The sequence below is a fragment of the Carassius gibelio genome, chromosome A1 (genome assembly GCF_023724105.1).
Source record: "Carassius gibelio isolate Cgi1373 ecotype wild population from Czech Republic chromosome A1, carGib1.2-hapl.c, whole genome shotgun sequence".
Classification (NCBI taxonomy): domain Eukaryota; kingdom Metazoa; phylum Chordata; class Actinopteri; order Cypriniformes; family Cyprinidae; genus Carassius; species Carassius gibelio.
The window spans coordinates 3,692,601-3,711,222 of NC_068371.1; the positions used below are offsets into that span (position 1 = coordinate 3,692,601).

At 34.1% G+C, this 18,622-nt stretch overlaps 1 protein-coding gene across 1 annotated transcript in view; it reads left to right on the forward strand.

Annotated features, from left to right (window-relative positions):
* Positions 1-18,622, forward strand: part of LOC127958430 (neuronal acetylcholine receptor subunit alpha-7-like) — a 36,734-nt gene that overhangs the window by 4,799 nt on the left and 13,313 nt on the right. Inside the window, exons 2-4 of the mRNA XM_052557332.1 lie at positions 5,647-5,786; positions 13,967-14,011; positions 18,045-18,154. Of these exons, the coding sequence (XP_052413292.1) occupies positions 5,647-5,786; positions 13,967-14,011; positions 18,045-18,154 (295 nt within the window). The remainder of the gene's footprint in view (positions 1-5,646; positions 5,787-13,966; positions 14,012-18,044; positions 18,155-18,622) is intronic.

The following is an 18,622-nucleotide window of genomic DNA, read 5'->3' on the forward strand; positions in this document are numbered from 1 at the left end:
CAAAGGCATTGGGTGAAACTTGATTTGTTATTAGACCGGATGATTTGATGTTTGAGTCAAAGAATATCTTGTTCCTGATCAGGCTTCCATATAAAAAGATTTACTCTTTATCCTCAGTGGAGAAGAAGAGTAATGTACAGCGTTTCTGATTCCGATCTAACTTGTTCTGCAATAATCATACTTGGATTGACATAAATCCCCATAAAAGGCCTGGACTGTGAGTAAGCTAACACACACACACACACACACACATGCAAAAGAACATCTGCGTCTGATCCTTTTGTTAGAGAAAGAAGAGCTTGAGAAATCTAAAAAAGCAAAACAAAGTCTGTCTATTTCAATATTTCTTTGTTTCTCTCCTAAATGATCTTTTTTTTTCTCTCTCATTTAGATTTACAGTATGTACATTTCCCTCTTTAACTACAGTGGTTCTTGACTGGTGACCAAAGACCCCCAAAATTTGTCAAACAGTATATAATATTTTCTAGATGCAAATAATAAAATGGGAATAATCGTCTAATCATGCATAGTCTATAAGTCCAATCAAATGCTACAGCATTTTGTCACAAATTGATTTGTAACCTGAGAGTTAAACATTTAAATGCAAAACTGACTTAATATCCCTTCACCCTCAAAAACCATTAACAAACCTTTGCAAAGTAAAAAAAATAAAAATAAAAATGCAATGGTTTAAATACAGAAAAATCAATTCTTATTATAATGAAAATATTGTAATTTAATAATTCTAATATAATGATGTTTTAATAATGAGTAATTTCAAAGTTTGACTTTTAAGGACATTTTTGTTTTGTTTTGTTTTTGCAATTAACAATTACGTCACCACTTCATGCCCAATCTCAAATCTTAAAGCACAACCCGTTGAGACACTGCATTAACACATTCTCTCTCTCTATTCTCAGTTCTCTTTTTCTCTTTTCACATTATGCTCAGCTTTCCCTTTTTAGCAGTCTCTCTGTTACAAAGCATCCATTGAGCTCTCTTTGCTATAATGTTTCAGCATTTGCATGAAGTTCAATAAATCACCCAGCACACCATCTCTGTGAGGTTCAGACTCTCTGTGAGCTTGCTGATCTCCCTCTGGAGTCTCCTGGACTGTTGTTTGTGGTTTAGCGCCGTATGCTAGAACACGAATGTGAGGAAAAATTCAGAAAGGTCTTGTTTCCGAGGCAGGCTGAAGTGGCACATGCTTTTTTCCAGTCTGTGTAAATATGTAATATCACTCGTCCCACGTTGTGTTTCACAGCTTCTGTTTACTCAGCTTTGACTTTACACCTCATCTATTGTTTTTATTTACTCACTTTCTTAGTGAGTTGTGTTTATTTCTGTGTTTGGTTTAAATGTTTCTAATTATTTACTTGTAGAATTATTTATATTCCACCACACGAATTATGGCAGCAATGATACATTTTAATTTGAATCAAAACTGCATGACAGAAACTAATAGATTGGCTTATTTATTGGAAAGAGTTTGCATTGCCAGAAAAGTTTTTTTTTTTTGTCCACCAGGATGAAGTGTTACCACAAAATAGATTTTTATTGGGTTATTTTAGTCTTTCCTTTGTAAGTAGTGATTCCCTGGGAAAACATGATAGGTAAAACTTGATAGCCTGAATGCACTGTAAGTCGCTTTGGATAAAAGCTTCTGCTAAATGCATGAATTAAAATTAATTACTGAAATTAAGTAGCCATTTTATAGCCTTATTTATCTTTTAAACATCATGTGATTGTGAAGTTGAAAAATGGTTTAGTTAACCCAAGGCAACAAAGGGTTAATAATGACGTCACATACATTGTAATGACCAATTGGGAAAAAGGTTTTAGATAAGTAATGAAATTTAACAAACGTGACTTAAAGGCTTTTATGTGCCATAATGGTGAAAAGGATAGAGCTGGTCACAGATGTCTTTCTTGATCTCCATCTTAAGTCTTTTCTATACCTGAAATGTGCATTTGAATCATATTCTTCAGCTACTGCACCAGGCCTGAAGCCCAAATACTTATTCCATTAGGATGAATTAGTGTATTCTGTAACACCTAAGTTCTGATGTGTACATTTCACAATGAAGTCTGTGTTAACACTAAACTCACTTGAGATGCCAAATGCCTCTGCTTCAGGATAAATGAGAGTCAGTAGACGGCTGCAATCTGGGGAGGAATGGAAAAAAGAGCATCTCATGTGGATCAACAATCTACATCAGCATTATTCTTTCTGACCAATTAAGTGCATACAGTGGAACAAGTAGTCCAATTTATTTATTAGCTTTCACCAGAATCTGTCTTTGTTTCCACTCATAGTTTTGTGTGATTGTTAAGAAGCAACTGGTGCTTCTGGCTCTGAAATAATATTTGACAAGTTTAATCGTCAAGTTAAAATATTTGACTTCAAGTTAAATTAAGTCGGACAGCATTTCAGAATAGGCATCAAACTAATAGTGGTGATTACCAGTGGTCCATCTGTGCAGATTTTTTATCTCAAAACTTATTCTGCAAAACAAGATTTTAAATTTGCATTTTTTCTTGTTTTCACATATATATTTCTAAACATTCAGAAACATTTAAGACTTCAGATATTATGTTTACATTTTTAGATGTTTAAAACATGAAATATATCTGCCAGTGGGTTAACAATCTTAATTAAAGAGCAAAACAATTTATTTTTCTTGCCCCGTTGGCAACTTATCTATTTAATTTTGAACAAAAGGTATACTTTTTTCATAAAACCAGGCTTATTCAACTCAAGTGATTTTTTAAGATGAACTCAAGTAAATATCATTCATTACAAATATATAAATATTATTAAATCTAGATGCACAACAAAAATTTTAGGTAAGAATTTACTTTTTGCTGTGTTTCATCTCAATCTATTTTTTTTTATTGCATTTTTTGTCATTTGTTAAAGGACTTAATTGTATTGAATATCCACTTCTAGTTTCAATAGAAAAAAATAGTTTACCATAATGCTTGTCAGTACTTTCACGAGTACACTTAATATTTCAAAGACAATAAAAGTAGTTAGGAAATTACATATAAATATGCAGCTAAGAGGGTAAGAAAGCACTCTACTGTTCACTTAATTGCTTTAAATAAATTTAAATGATCATTTTTCTTTTTATTTAAAGTTTCATTTTAATTTGATTGCAATTAACATGCAATTTTACAAAACAAATTTAAGAATATTCTTTAAATTCTTTAAATTCTAAATATTATTTTCCTATTAAGTTAAAGTGTACTTATTTTCCACAAGGAGAAACAAGCAAATATATATATATATATATATATATATATATATATATATATATATATATATATATATATATATATATATATATATATATATATATATATATATATATATATATATATATATATATATATATATATATATATATATATACTTTTTTTTTTTTCATAAAATTGCAAGGCACAACGCACACTAAAAGTGGAAAAATATCCAATATCAGCATGATGTTTATGTCTTCATTTTTTAAATGGTAAAGAAATATGATTTTTTTCTATTTGTCAGTAAAGAGTTTGGTGACGTCATAGTATTTTGCAAAAAAATAAAATAAAATAAGGTCCCAGATTGCGCTGATTATATAAGAGAACGAAATAGAAATGAATGTGTTGCATTTGATGGAATCTGTCATTTCCTCGCAGTAGGGACCTCGTTCAGTGTCAGTCATTCTCGTCATGGGCTGTAATCCTGTAGTGTCATAATCTCTGTTGCCACTCTATTGTCGGTGTGTTTGATGTGTGTATGTGTGAGTGACACTATTGAAGAACCAGTGTTTTAGAAAGTAGACTTTTAAAGCAACCTTCCAATAGGATTTCTATCCTGAGTGTTTACAAGCCCAGCCTGTATGCTGCTGCTTGGCTTGTCCGGTATCCAGAAACTACCAATCTGCCTGAGGTCTCTTTCTTTAACAAATGCCCGTGCATTGACATGCATGCCTGACATTTCCTTTAATGGAAAGGATTTCAATAAAACTCCAGAGTGTGGCAGAGGTGTGGTTATGACTTCTGTGTAATTGTTTCTGCAAGTATCAGCCATTAGAAATGCCAGGAGAAAAGAACATCATGCTGAATCAGGAAAGGATGTTTAATAGTATATGGTTCAGTGGTAATTATTAAAAGTACGGGCTATGTGTGCTCTTATTAAAATTAATTATGACCCAGCCGATTTCTATTTCTGTTATCTGCCCATTTAAGGTTTGGCTGCTTTATCTGTCTGTGCAAAAAAGCCAGTTAGCTAAAAAAAAAAAAAAAAAAAGAAGAAGCTAACTAAGGACTTCTAATTGGCAAGTGCCAGCTTTAAAAACTGTCCTCTTACATAATTTGACGGATTAATTCTTAAACAAAGATTTTTCTATTTGAACTGTTGTTTCAAAAACAATAGTGATGATTTATGTGTACCCAGAGATTAAAGTCAGGTTTGACATGGATATGATGCATATCTTACATCAGAATGCTGATAGTTTGCATCAGTGCATTCGTTCAAAACTTGATTCATGTTGAACAGATTTTCTGTGAGATGCATGTGAGGTTTGCTCTGTTGCTCTGTCTCTCTCCGTCATAACTTCAAGCTCACGCACAGTCTGATACTCAACTGATACTATGAGTCAGGAGTGTGTGAATGATGCCTCTCGCTTAGAATGTGAATGGTTCCTTTGAATTATGAAGGAAATTCTGATTATATGACAGCATAACCATACTGAATCTAAACATAGACATCATCACAGATGTTCCAAGAAAATTCAATTTTCCACACTGAATTATCCCGGACTGCTAATATCATGTCATTCATTATTTTGCTGGAACTTTCCGTTTCATCTCTCCATCTCATTATATTTTTACATTTGAGCAAATCCCGTCAGGGAGCTTTAGTACATCTTTGGAAGGTGTGTGTTCGTTATCAATATTTTATCCTGCTCATAAGCTGCAGGTTTACACATTCTTTTCTTCTCTCAGAATGTTTCCTTCATGTGTTTTTATCTACAGGACAACATTGTATCCGTCTCCTAGTCACCTATCAGAGCATGTGGAAATCAAATCCGTCTATCGATTAATTCATAATTTAACTCTGAACCATCTGTCTGTGAATTAGTTAACAATAGTCTTTCATTATTTAAACTCGTTCCAAACCATTATGACACATAAAGGGAGAATTATAATGGCCATGCAAATTATTGTCGAAGAATCATAAAAGTATCATGAATGTGGTCCGTGTATTTGAGCTGTTTTTAGGAGTCACATGACAGCTTTGTGTGAAGAACAGTCCAAAGTTTATATTGTTATCCACTGATCTTTTTGCCTTCTTTTGAGCAATTTAACACTTGTGGTATATAATTTAACTAGAGAAAATGACTCTTTGAAAAGATCCAGCTAAAAATAATTCATTCATAAATACAACATCGCTACTTATGAGCTCTAATCAATGCACAGATCATATGAAACATCTTATAATACTTTAATGATTCTTCATTTCTGAAATTGTCATTATAACTGCAGGGGAAGAGTGATAAGTACATTACTCAAAATGTCTTTTGTCCTCATGCATTTTTGGAACTACACAAGAGTCAGTAAATAATATTGGCATTTAATCTCTTCCTTTCTTTCATTCTATAGACTCGTTACAGGGGGAATATCAGCGGAAGTTGTATAAGGAGTTGATGGAGAGCTATAACAGACTGGAAAGGCCTGTGCTCAATGATTCTGCACCTATAGTGGTGGAGCTGGGACTCACACTGCTTCAGATCATAGACGTGGTGAGTGTCTGCATCTGCTTCTCTTTCATGCAGTCTTCATCACACCATGCATATTCCACTTCCCAGTGTTTTCAGAGGTGATTTGCAGCTGGATCCATCCTTTACTACAGCATCCACTGATTTCAGTTTGATTGAAAAGTCTGTATATGGAGTCTGATGAAGGTCATTGTTCTATGGTTCACCATCAAAATCAAATTAAAAAGTCTTGAACTGAAATGTGGATTCAAGTTGTACTCCAGAACAGGCAAAATACAATAGTTTAAAAATGTCCTTATAAAATTTATAACAATCTATTTTCAAATTATTCCATTATAGTATCTATAGGTACAGATGTACATTATTTACAGCCATTCTTGCAAAAGCACTAAAAATGCCTTTGATGTAAAAATCCACAGTCTTTTTCACAGACAAAGCTGGTTGGTTACATAATTTGCATTTCTTGTTTACAACCCCAACATATAAACATAGTGATGCATTATATATATGCATTCTGTAATAAAATATCAAACAAAAAATTAGTTGGATGTCAAAAATTTATCTCAGGTGTTTGTGGCTTTAACTGTCTGAAAGTAGGCAATTTTTTATGTACTTCTGAAGGCAACCAAGGCCTATTGCCAAGTTTTATTGAACCATTTAATTTAATAAAAGCCTTTATTGTTAAAACTTTGATTTCCTTAACCAACTACAGATCGCCCCCCCCCCCAATATCACACAACAAAACAGCTTTAACTTACCAGATAATAGATGAACTTAAAAAGTTTAAAATTCAGCAAGTTACATCATGCATAATCACAATAATTATTTTGAAGCAACCCTTAAAATTCATATAACATCTTACCTTTGGAGATTGCACAGATAGGATAAAAGACAAATTGGAAGTTAAGAGCAATACAAAATATTATAAAAACTCTTTTTATTTTTAGACAATATAATGCCATTTAGAAGATTATTTTTCCTTGAAATAGCTTCGTGCATCCAGCTCCAGGGGAAAAGTTAATTTTTTCTCAAAGTCTTTTTGAAGACAGTGTGACACATTTTCCTTTTTCATTTTATTTCGCCCTTTTATATGCCAGACGAATACATATGTTGGTGTCACTTCTCAGCAGGAATCCCTGAGCATGACAAAAACAACATGGAACATTAATAAGACATTAATAACATTTTGGCTTAGTAGCCGTTGCTCTTGACAGTTTATGCATATTAATCACGTAAGTATGTAGGCATTGAATAAAGTGGACAAAAAATATGTAAAATAAATTAATATAAAGAGATTATTTAGTAGACACTGTACTTTTTATCTTCAGAACTATTTTTGTTCAGTCTTTCCCCATTATGCTGCATCTCCAACTTTCTGAAAGCATTTTCAGTATACATATGGTTAATCCACTTGGAGCTTCTTAGTACATTAGGCCAAAACTATGCACAGTTTGATATTGCAACATCAGTGAAATCATACATACTCTGCACTTTAGATTTTACCCTAAAGGATTAATGAGGTTTAGGTCTGCTGATTTGTGAGGCCATCGCAGGCATTTATCACCATCCTTGCGTTTACAAGAGTCTTGAATTTCACTTAACAGCATGCAGTTTAACTTTATCATCCTGGAATATGGGTACATCATGAGTGCAATGCGTTTGCATGACAGATTATCCTGTGAAACAGCTGATGAGCATAAAATATGTATGCAGATCACTTAAAAGATTTGAAGGTCAAAGAGTATCATTTCTTTGAACCTGCTAGATGTTGTATAGAAAACTGTCAAAATGTATTTTAAGCTTTTTGTTGAATTTAGATTTTAACCATATCCTATGCAAACAAAAACTTGAGAAGAAAATTTAAATGAAAAAATAAAAGTATGCATGCCTGACTTTCCCATTTCTCCGGTCCCAAAGGCCCCATCACCCAGCTGAAATCTATCTCCATTCACCCATCACAGTGTGTGAATTATGAAATATCTGTTTATCCTGTGTGTTCAATCATGGCTGCTGTGGCATGGCTCTTGTGCAACCCCAGATGGCGGGAGGCCCATAGGCTATGACTGGGATGCTGTGAAACTGTGAACGCATGAGTTGTTCTCAATCAGCTAAGGGGGTTTGGGGTGGCAGCTGCCACACCGTTCTACATCACCATATGAGTGTGAGGATAGGTGGACTGTGAGAAACAAAAGCTGAAGAATCCTTGGCATTAGAAAAGGCCTGTTTGATTTGTCCATTACATTGCAACATAGAATAGAGTTGATGTGGAAGAAAACTTTCCTTTATCAGAAGTGGCTTAATTGGAAACAGACTGTAGTTTTAGAGGACAATACAGAAGTTTGGAATTTGATAGGGGAGTGGAAGCCAAACAGTTAATAATCTAGAATTGAAAACATAACAAAGGTTCAAATTCAAGGTTGATATTCTTTCAGCTCTGTGGACAGACCCTACGACCGTTTTGTTTACCATAGAAAAATCGGTAACACTTTAGTATAGGGTCCAATTCACACTAATAACTAGTTGCTTATTAGCATGTCTGTTATTAACATATTGGCTGTTTATTAGTGATTATAAAGTACATATAATGCATGACATCCATAATCCTACCCAATACCCTAAACTTAACAACTACCTTATAAACTATTAATAAGCAGCAAATAAGGAGTTAATTGAGACAAAAGTCATAGTTAATGGTTAGTTAATAGTGAGAATTGGACCCTAAAATAAAGTGTGACCATTGATTGTTTTACCAGAAACACAATTTTTCCTTTTCAAAAAAGATTTTTCGGTCACACTTTATTCTAGGGTTCAATTCCCAATCCAATTCTCACTATTAACTGTCATGCATTATATGTACTTTATAAGCACTAATAAAGAGCCAATATGTTAATAATAGACATGCTAATAAGCAACTAGTTATTAGTGTGAATTAGACCCTATACTAAAGTGTTACCCAATCAACCTATTGGGTCAGCGTGTCAGACAAATTAATATTCAAATAAGCATTGTTTCAACATTTAAACATTATCCATGTTGTCATGAGGGTGTGTGAATAGTGTTAATCGACCACATAATGCCGATAATTTGTATATACTCAAATATGTTAAACAGTCAGTACTGTTTATAGTCAGTGACTATAACTATAACTAGTGGTCAAACGATATATCGCCTTAGCCGATATATCGGTTGATATTTGGTATTTTTTAAATATCGGCCAATAAGTCTTTCCATGTGGCTGATGTTTTTTAAAATGGATTATGGCACCATATCATACTTCCTCTTAAGACAAGCCACTGTGACATGAAGCCAGTAAAATAACCAATCGACATTCACTTTCTAACGTGACGCTATGTTGTGTTACATATAATAATACTTTGGCATGCAATCTTATTCAAATGTACGGTCAGACATCAGATCCGATGGGAGACACAGTTTGCATATGTTCATCCACATAGAATAGTTTTCCCACTTCAAAAAAATGCTGACTTTAGGCAAATGTACAGCTCAAATCATAAACAGCTTTTTTACTGAATAATTCATGTGAGTGCTTTAACAAAAACATGAGGTTCACATTTCCACTTTTATACCTCCTGCAGCACTGGCCCGGTTTACTTGTGTTGTCAGAGTATCACTGTATCCATAGTTATAAGCTACTAAAAAAATAAAATTAAAATTAGACAAAGGGACAGGTTCAGTTAATTTTCTGTGATAACCAACTAATATTAAGGTTTAACTTGTTCTCAACCGGGAACTTTCCTTTAAAAGAGGTCTTGTGGAGGGCAAACACCATGTATTAGATTTGACCCTATGTGTATGTGTTTACATGTCTTTATAATGGTTCAGCAGACATCTAACGTGAATTCTGGGAATGCAGACAGCAGTATATGAGGGCAGGTTCAATTCAGGGCAGGAATCTCTCACACTCACCATCTGCCCAGAGAACCTGTGACCTCTATCCTGCTGTCCTCCAGCCTCCATACTGTACAGTCCCGTCTCTCTCACCACCACTCTTTTTTTTCAGAGAAAGACCAATCTGTTCACAGGTCATATTTAGTACCAGTGTTATACAGTAGCTAAGACAAGCTCATTTGTGTCCAGACCAAGACCAAAAACTTGTTGAGTCCGAGTCAAGTCTGAGACCAGGATTGGGTCGAGTCTAAGATGAGATCGAGACCAGAAGTGGGTTTAATTTTCAAACAGGGTCCCTTTCTATAAATGGAAAAACTGTGGAAGTTTCTATAAAACAGTTTTTCCACAAATTCGGTCAACATTTGCATGCACTCTTTCTCTATATATATATATACATTTCAGTTTGTTCACAGAGCAAACCAGATTCTCTGAGAAAGTACTGCAATATTAATTCATAAATAACAAAGTAATGTAATATTCATAATCTCCATTCCTCAATAAATATTAATGCAATCCATACAACCTACCTAAACCAATATATTGCTAATCAGAAGTCAAATACATAGCACAAACTATTAAATTGGACTATTAAGTTGTCCTGTTTCTTTCAACATACCTTCTGATGTTCATTCACGTTTATTATCATTATTTTCAACACAGGTCTATTAATTAATTGACTTTTTTGACTGGTATAAGGAATAAGCCAGATTCCAAACTTGTTAAAATCCAAGTCAAGATTGAATTTAAATACTTCCAGTCCATGAGAAGAATAAGATCTTGAACTCGAGACTGAGCACTACAGTACATGACAGTGACTGCAATTTCTCATTCTCAAAGCATTCTGTAATCATTCAACTTCAGGTTTTCCATTTCCCATTCCAAGCTTGTTTCCTGCTCACTGGTAAAAAAACAAAAAAAAACACACAAAAAACTTTTCTCTACTGAAAAAGTTTTCTCTACTGTATATCACACATTTGCACTGATACCTCTCTACATTTTCTCTATATCTATTATGGAATCATTGTTGATTTTTTTGCTTTACTCATTTGACTACACATCTGAGAAGACAAATTACCCTCCTTTAGATTTTATTCCATATATTAACATACATTTTTTTTCAGCACATCTCATTTACTTCCTCAACAAATCTCAAATCTCCACAAACCTTGTGTTTAGCATTGCATTCATCCATTAAATTAGACAAAAACAGTTTTTGCCTTTACATTTTTGCAGGCGAAATCCAGTAGGAATCCATATATATCCATATAAACATAAATCTATAAACACACATTATATCAATATTTTTATTTCTATGTCACTAACACCACAGTTTAAGAAAGTGTACAACAGTTCACTTCCTCGTATTGCTCACTTACTATTGTACTACAGTATGGGTTGCTAACATGTTATGGTCATGATTAATACAATCCTCGAACGAGTGAGAAAACTCAAAGCCTTCCAAAATGTTCCTCGCTCCAAGCAAAAATCATGTACGCTTTGCTCACATACTGTGGTGTAAAGAGTGAGAAAGATAGAGAGAGCGAGGGTATAGATAGATAGGGCCTAGAATAGTAGCTCCAATTCTTCATAGTTCTGCTTCACTGTTCACTTCCTCGTATCAAGCGAATATTGCTAGAGTCACATCCTCAAGTGACAGTTATTATTATATTCTCTATTTAAAGAGCCTCCATACTTACGGATAATCTCCTGTCATCTGCAATGCATGCTCATTTCACAGTTTTCCATATGAAAGATTAAATTTATCGGTTCACCGAGCAAAAACGTTCACACGCCCTTTTATCTCCGTGCGATCACAATAGTCAGTCAATGCTCATTACCGCAGGTTTTCATGTGCTTCATTTCCTCTATGTACTGTAAAAGTGTTCATTCTCAGAGTTGTGGTGGACAGACTCACTGACTGTGATACAGTCTGAATGGGTTGATGAGCAAAATCAGCACTAAATAAGCAGTTTATGAACTCTTAATCTTAAATGTGTCTGCTTTCTGGAGATGCAGATATAACGAATGAACGAAATACAAACAGTTTACAGTATGCAAGAGACTGTGATGAAACACTAATGTTTAGCATGTGCACAGTGATTAGCTGTGCATTACAGGGAGCTCTAGTGAATTGGCAGATTAACTGTGTATTAGTGATCACAGCAATATGCTAACAAGTTTGTATGCCTAGTTAATAACCGCATGTTAACGGGTGATAGCATCCCCTCAGACAAATAGCTCATCCCTAATTATTTATGAAAAAATATATATATTATAAATATTTTAATAACATTTCCCATGAACTGTAAAGTACAAAATTGCACATAAGTACAAGTAATGATGTGACTATGATTAACAGCTTATAGTTTGCAGCATACAGTGCAACTAATTAGTCTGTAATTACACTAACATTTACAATTAATTACACTAGCTGGCAGATTATTAATTACTAATTTACACTAGCTGGCAGAAAGTTAATCAAATGTAAATAAGGTCCAAATTCCCAGTCAAATGGAACACTTGTTACTGCAGTAAGGTATTCAAACACATTATTACCCCACAATCAAGAACTACATAAACTGTTTTTTTTTTGTAATTGGTTGTATCATAATCTTAATACAGCATTTTACTGTAGCAAATGACTTTTAAATCCTGTAACATCCTGGTAATTTTTTAAGGTGATGGAGATATTAGCAAATTCCCTTGTGAAAAAAGTGTGCTTAGTTGTATTGAATGTGGACTCGTAGTGTTCTTAAGCTTAATTTTTTTTTTTATGTCACTTTCCTAGCACACCTTTTAAAAACACTTTTAATTAAGAGTTTTACTTTTTACTGCTTGGTTATTTAAACTCTAGTGTGTTATTCAATATTAAATGTATCATATTTATATTTATTTATACATTTTAATTTATAATTAATATATTTTACTCTTTGTATTTATATTTTTTATGAAGTTGCAGTTTATTATATATTAAATATATTGACTCAGATATGATTTAAATATAATAAATTGCAACTTCATTACAAATGTAATCATTAAGTTTCTTAATGTGGTCTCTTTTTCACAAAGGTGACTTAAATACAAGTCAATGAAATGCATCTTCATCACTTAAATCTGTGTATAGAGTTAATAACTCTCTAGTTCAGAATTACATTTACAGCACTCTTAGTATTTTAAGGTTTCTTTAGAAAGCATTCTATTGATCTGTTTTAGACAAGCAAAATGATTTGAAGCTCAGATTTGGCAGCTGCCTGAAGCTGTGTTCATGTTTCAGTGGGTTTCAGTTAGACTTGGGTGTGAAACTGTGATTTATGAGTACTGGCACATATATGCATGAATAGATTAGCTTAGCCGTGAAGGTCGAATTCGTAAATGCAGTAATATACTGTATACTGTGTCATGTGTTTCTGAAAATTAAGCACAGTACTCCTGTTTACAATATATTTGGCGGCAATTAGCTTAAGCTTTAAATGCACTAATCACTGATTTATGATAAAAGATGTTGAAAGATAATTGTTTTCTGTGAAATAATCAGTACTTATTACTTTAGGATGAAAAAGAAAAACTGACTGAAGTCTACACACATTTCCGAAGACACATTCTGCTAACTTTCTGATTTAGCACATAAAAACCACTTTTTTGTGAGTGAAACATTCCCTACAATTCCTAAACATTTTTCTTTTAAAAAATGGTATTCATTCTATTATAGTGTCTTTAGAACAGGGTTGATGCTTTTTTTGTTTTTGTTTGGGCAGTTACTCACTGAACTATAGCTGAAGCCAGAAACAAGAATATCAAATGGTAAATTGATGACACTGTGGATCACTCCAGGTCCAAACTGAATGAAATGTGAGGAAATGTGAGCTGACACTTCTCAGAATGAAACCAAAGTCTTTGATCATTTAAAGCTGAATGTTCTAGAGCTCACGTAAACACACACACACACACAGATCGATGCATGGCGAAGTGAAGCTTTAAAGCCCAAGAGGTTTACTGCGAGATCTGTATTGTAATGGTGATTGTCACATTGTGAATCTGCTTCAAGGTTAGATTGCTCCTATTCATTGGGTGTCATAGCTGGTCTCTTCTGGCCTTATCTCAAATGCTCCAAAAGGCAAAGTCTGTGGTTGAGTGTGTGAGAGAAAGAGACAGATAGAGAGCAAATGGTACACAGAGGGTAAAAAAAGAAAAGAAAAAAGTCTTTGTTCATAGAAAGGGTTGGGATTATAGTAATCCCTCATTTATGTCCTCATTTGATACTGAATCTCTTTTTCTCTTCCCTTTCACTGCTACAGGATGAAAAAAATCAGGTATTAATAACCAACGCCTGGCTACAGCTGGTGAGTTTCTACTTAGTTTCCTTTTGTACTCTTTGCATGTGTGTGTAATAAGGCAAATACGTCCTTTTGGTAACATTTCCGGGCAGCTGCTTGCTTACTTTTTACCAAGAGCCACATCTCCTCTCTTCTTGGGAAAGAACAAAAAGCTTTTTAAATCAGCAATAAAAATAACTCATTGATTTAAGCCTCTATCTACATTTTTGCAAAGCTCCTAAACACACCTATACATACAATTCACTGCAGTTTCCAGCAATTTCCAGCTCAATACCAGTGGCAGTAAAACACCAACAACCCTCTCACACGAATTATAATTACAAGAGCAGAGTATTGATTCTCAAAGTCTTGTTTCCATATAGTTCCTTGCTAAGTAAGTCTTCAAAACCATGCACTTTTCCATATTGTATGAGTTATAAACTAATATATTTTAGCATTTACATCATATAATAATATGTATGAGTTTTCTTTCGTAGTAAACTTACTCAGTAGCTCACCTGGTAAAGCGATCTGTTTACTTAATTACGGAGTAAATTCTAGACTTAACTTTTTTTTAACTGAAAGGACTTCCATTCCTATGTCTGACATATTGGATGTTATGATTTCTGTCTTTCATTTACTACAAAGTGGTCCATGTCCTGCCTTATACTGTCATGTGATAATTTTTGAAAGTCTAATGGCGATTTGGCTTGTTTGAAACATAACCGTCATTGTGTTCCTGTCTTGCTCAGTTATGCCTCAGTGGCATGTCTTCCTCAAATGCTCATTGTTCAGACATCACCCGGAAACCACAGCAGAATTATTTGAAATTTAAATACGGTGTTCCAGTCACATGTCTCACAGGTGACAAACAAAGGTTTCAGACCTCAGAGCAACAAGATAATGACATTTCAATGGCTTCTTGGTAAAATGTCATGCCCCTTGGGCACATCAGGCAGATTTACAACTAAAATAACAGCTTGAAGTGGAGCAGGACCAGGTCTATGTCTGGGAGCTTGACTTATAATGGGCTTTCTGACTTCATAAGATAGCTGTTTGCATTAGGATCAGTCTGCACATGGCTGCCATCCTTTGGTGCACCTTCGTTGGATTGCATTTTTATGCAGCTTATATTTTGTTTCACTTTAAACAATAGAATAGAGTTATTAACAAATTTCAGAGGAATGTAAATATAAATGTTGGTATTATATTTCACCGCATGACTTACTGTAAATGAACAGCATTAAAAAAGCATGAATATGCCATGAGTTTGACAAACTGTTTTTGGCTCCAAAGAGTGGTTTAAAATGAGCAGCGTTGTCCAATATAGTCTTGAGAAACATTAAAAACCAAAGTAATTGCTAAAATGCCACAGCACAGAGGTGTTTTAAAGGTGCAAAACATAAGCACGTTAAATATATTTGGTAAACATAATCAGTTTAAAAGCGGGCATGTGTGAAATTTCATTAAAGGCATGTTTGCAAATGTGAATAAACTCAAATAGCACCAATTAGACTGGTGCCAACTGTGAGTTTTAGTGGTTAAAAGGTGTTTCTATCTGTCTGAAACATTGCTCATCTCTAATTCACCTTTATTGACCTTATCAGCCATAATGCATGAGTTTAGCCAACTGAGCACTTAACCATGAAATTAAGCTGGATAAGAAATTTTCCACAAAGGGGCCGCTCTGATTTTGAACCCAACATTCAGACCAGTTGCTTTCCAAAGTGCTTTCCGAGCAGGCTTAGAGACAGACCTTGCACAGATGATCACCCACAAACTGACTCGAATGTGGTGGTTTACAGCTCTCAAATTTTAGCACAAAGTACTATAGTAACATCTGTCATCTACAAACCTCAGTTGCTTTTATATATATGATTATAAAGCAGACTTAAAAAACTGATTTTGAATAGGAGTTGCATTGTTGCAGAGGTCTTGTTGACTTCAGCCTTTTTACTGCTAAAACCTTCTGTCTGCCTGTCATTCCTCATGTTTATGCATGAAAAACTGGTAAAAATTAAAATAATAATAATAATAATAATTAGGGTTTTCAAAAGTATTGTTTTTCAAAAAGCATTGAATCTCTTTCCATCCAAGTTCTAGCCTCAAATTGTAAATCATTTCTATATGATTTAACTTATAAAACTGTATAACCAGTTAATTTAGATATCACTTTGTGAAAGGTCGAATTGTGGCATTATCTTAAAAGATCGAATATTAAATTCTAATATACAAAATGTATAAAGCATGCAAATAATAAAATATTAAATTGGTTCAAAAATTTACTTCTCACCTCATCTTTTATTGGTTCTAAAATCGTCAGTTTTGCTTAAAACATGAAACTGCATGTTACATTGTGAAGAAAGTGGATCTGTTGTTTTCTTCCCATGCTTTTATTGGACATGGTGTAGAAACCGTATGTTCTACTATAAGTATGTGTTGCAGTACATCTCTGAAATAAGTGCAGCGCACATTCCCTGATCCCATCAAGACGTCAGTGCCGACCAAGTCCTCGTGTCCACAGAGAGAGGCAGCGCCTCGGGGAATACGCTCACTAAAGCACACTGGGACATCTGAGCCACACACACACACACACACACACACACACGCACACACACACGCACACACACACACACACACACACACACACGCACACAGATGTGTGGGACAGAAACTCTTCTTTCCTCCTGACTGATCTGATGTGATCTGTGAGGATGAAACAAACATGATTTTCTCCCTGTTGTTTTAACTCAGTTAACTGTGCATCAGTGAACACACACACACACACACACACACACACACAAGTTATCAGAAATAGTTGAAAGGTTGTATTATAATGACAGCTATATGTAATAAAAGAGTTAAAGAGGGACAAACATAAAAAGATGTCCAAACTACAGAATTTTAAATTTTTGTAGAAACTACATTTTTTTCACATGCCTTCTACCAAAATTTCCAAGAGTTACAGGCATAATTAATCCAAAAACTTTTCTTGTTGTAGGAATCCATCTATTGTGTAAAAAGCAGAAAGAAATGTTTTATCTGATGAAACACAAAGTCAATATGTACGTAGATGGTTTATCTGTGTTCTTCAAGCTCAGGTACTGTCATGAGGATACATATTTATACGTTATTGCTAATCAACATGGCATTTATCACTAGAATACTACAAAATAATATAATTTCAGCCTCAATCTATGAGAATCAGTTCATAAAAGGAAGTTATTTAAAACACTTGTTTGGAGTAAAAATGTTGTTATTCTCATAAAGTGTACTTTGATGCTGTTGTACAAAAACAAAAACAAAAAACAGTTAGCATCTTAGTCTCTTCTGTTTAGTTTAATAGTTTTTTGGTTTGTTTGTTTTCTGTATGCAATGATGTGTTTCAGTGGTCAAAAGATTAATTTGACCGATAGCGCAGTTCTTTTTTTAGATTTGTAGATATCATGTTATATTGTTATTGTGAATTTTTGAGGCCATTGTAGTGAAAAATAAAATATTGTGACAGCCATAGTTCCAATTATCAAAACAGCAAGTCTAATTTCAGAATGCAACGTCTTGTTCGGCTTTTCTCAGTTGAGGGCATCTCTAAACTCATTTAATAGAATAGTAGTGTGCTTTATGTTGCTTATAAAAAGAAAGACTGCTTGTGTGATGCTTAATAAAGCTTTAAAAAAAGACTCTAAATGCAGTGTGGCGCTACATATTAACCTGCCCCATAATACAGTGGAGAGGCAACTTTAGGCAACAAATTTTTGACCGACTATATTTAACTTTAATTATTGGCATTTAAGAGATTTTTTTTTTTTGCAAACACGTGGTGTTATATACAGTTTAGTGTATTGCATATGCATGCGTCTTTGCTCTGTGTCATACTATTTGTGTATTATGTCCTTATTTTCTTATTTTCCAGTGGTAAAGGTGCATGTGTGTACCCTGGGGAGACCCCAGCTGTGTGACTGTGTTATTGTGCTTTCTGAATGTGTGTGTAGAATATGTTTCTGTCTAGCTATCAAGCATTTTAATGATGCTGAATCTGATGTGTGTTTCGTGTATTCAGTCATGGACGGATATCTATCTGAGCTGGAACCCTGATAACTACCCTGGTGTTCAGACCCTGCGTTTCCCGTCCAATCAGATCTGGACACCAGATATTCTGCTGTACAACAGGTATTGGACACATAGTCACATTTAGATCATTTTGTTTGCTTGTAGCCCACAATAGTGTGTTCTTCTTTCTGCCTAATAAATGTACTCTACCAAAGCAATAAGCCACATGAGGCTGATCAGTTATTTTGCCATGCAACAAACTCCAGCTAATTATTATAAGACATGAGCAACAACAGTATGATAAAAGACACTAATGAGTACCTCAAGTGGTTACACTTTAGTTTAAGGTTTCCTATAGTGTGATTATAGACTAATATACACAGGGTAATATGAATTAACATGTACTTACTATAGGGTTAAGACTAAACATAAGTTAAATTAGGGTTGTATTTGCTTGAAATTATGCTTTATCTACTATTGCAAGTTTATTTAAAGTGCATCAAGGAAACTGTGAGGAAAACCAGCATGGATATTCCTTATCAGATCTCAACACAACACGAAAGTCATTCATGTTTGCACAGTGACATG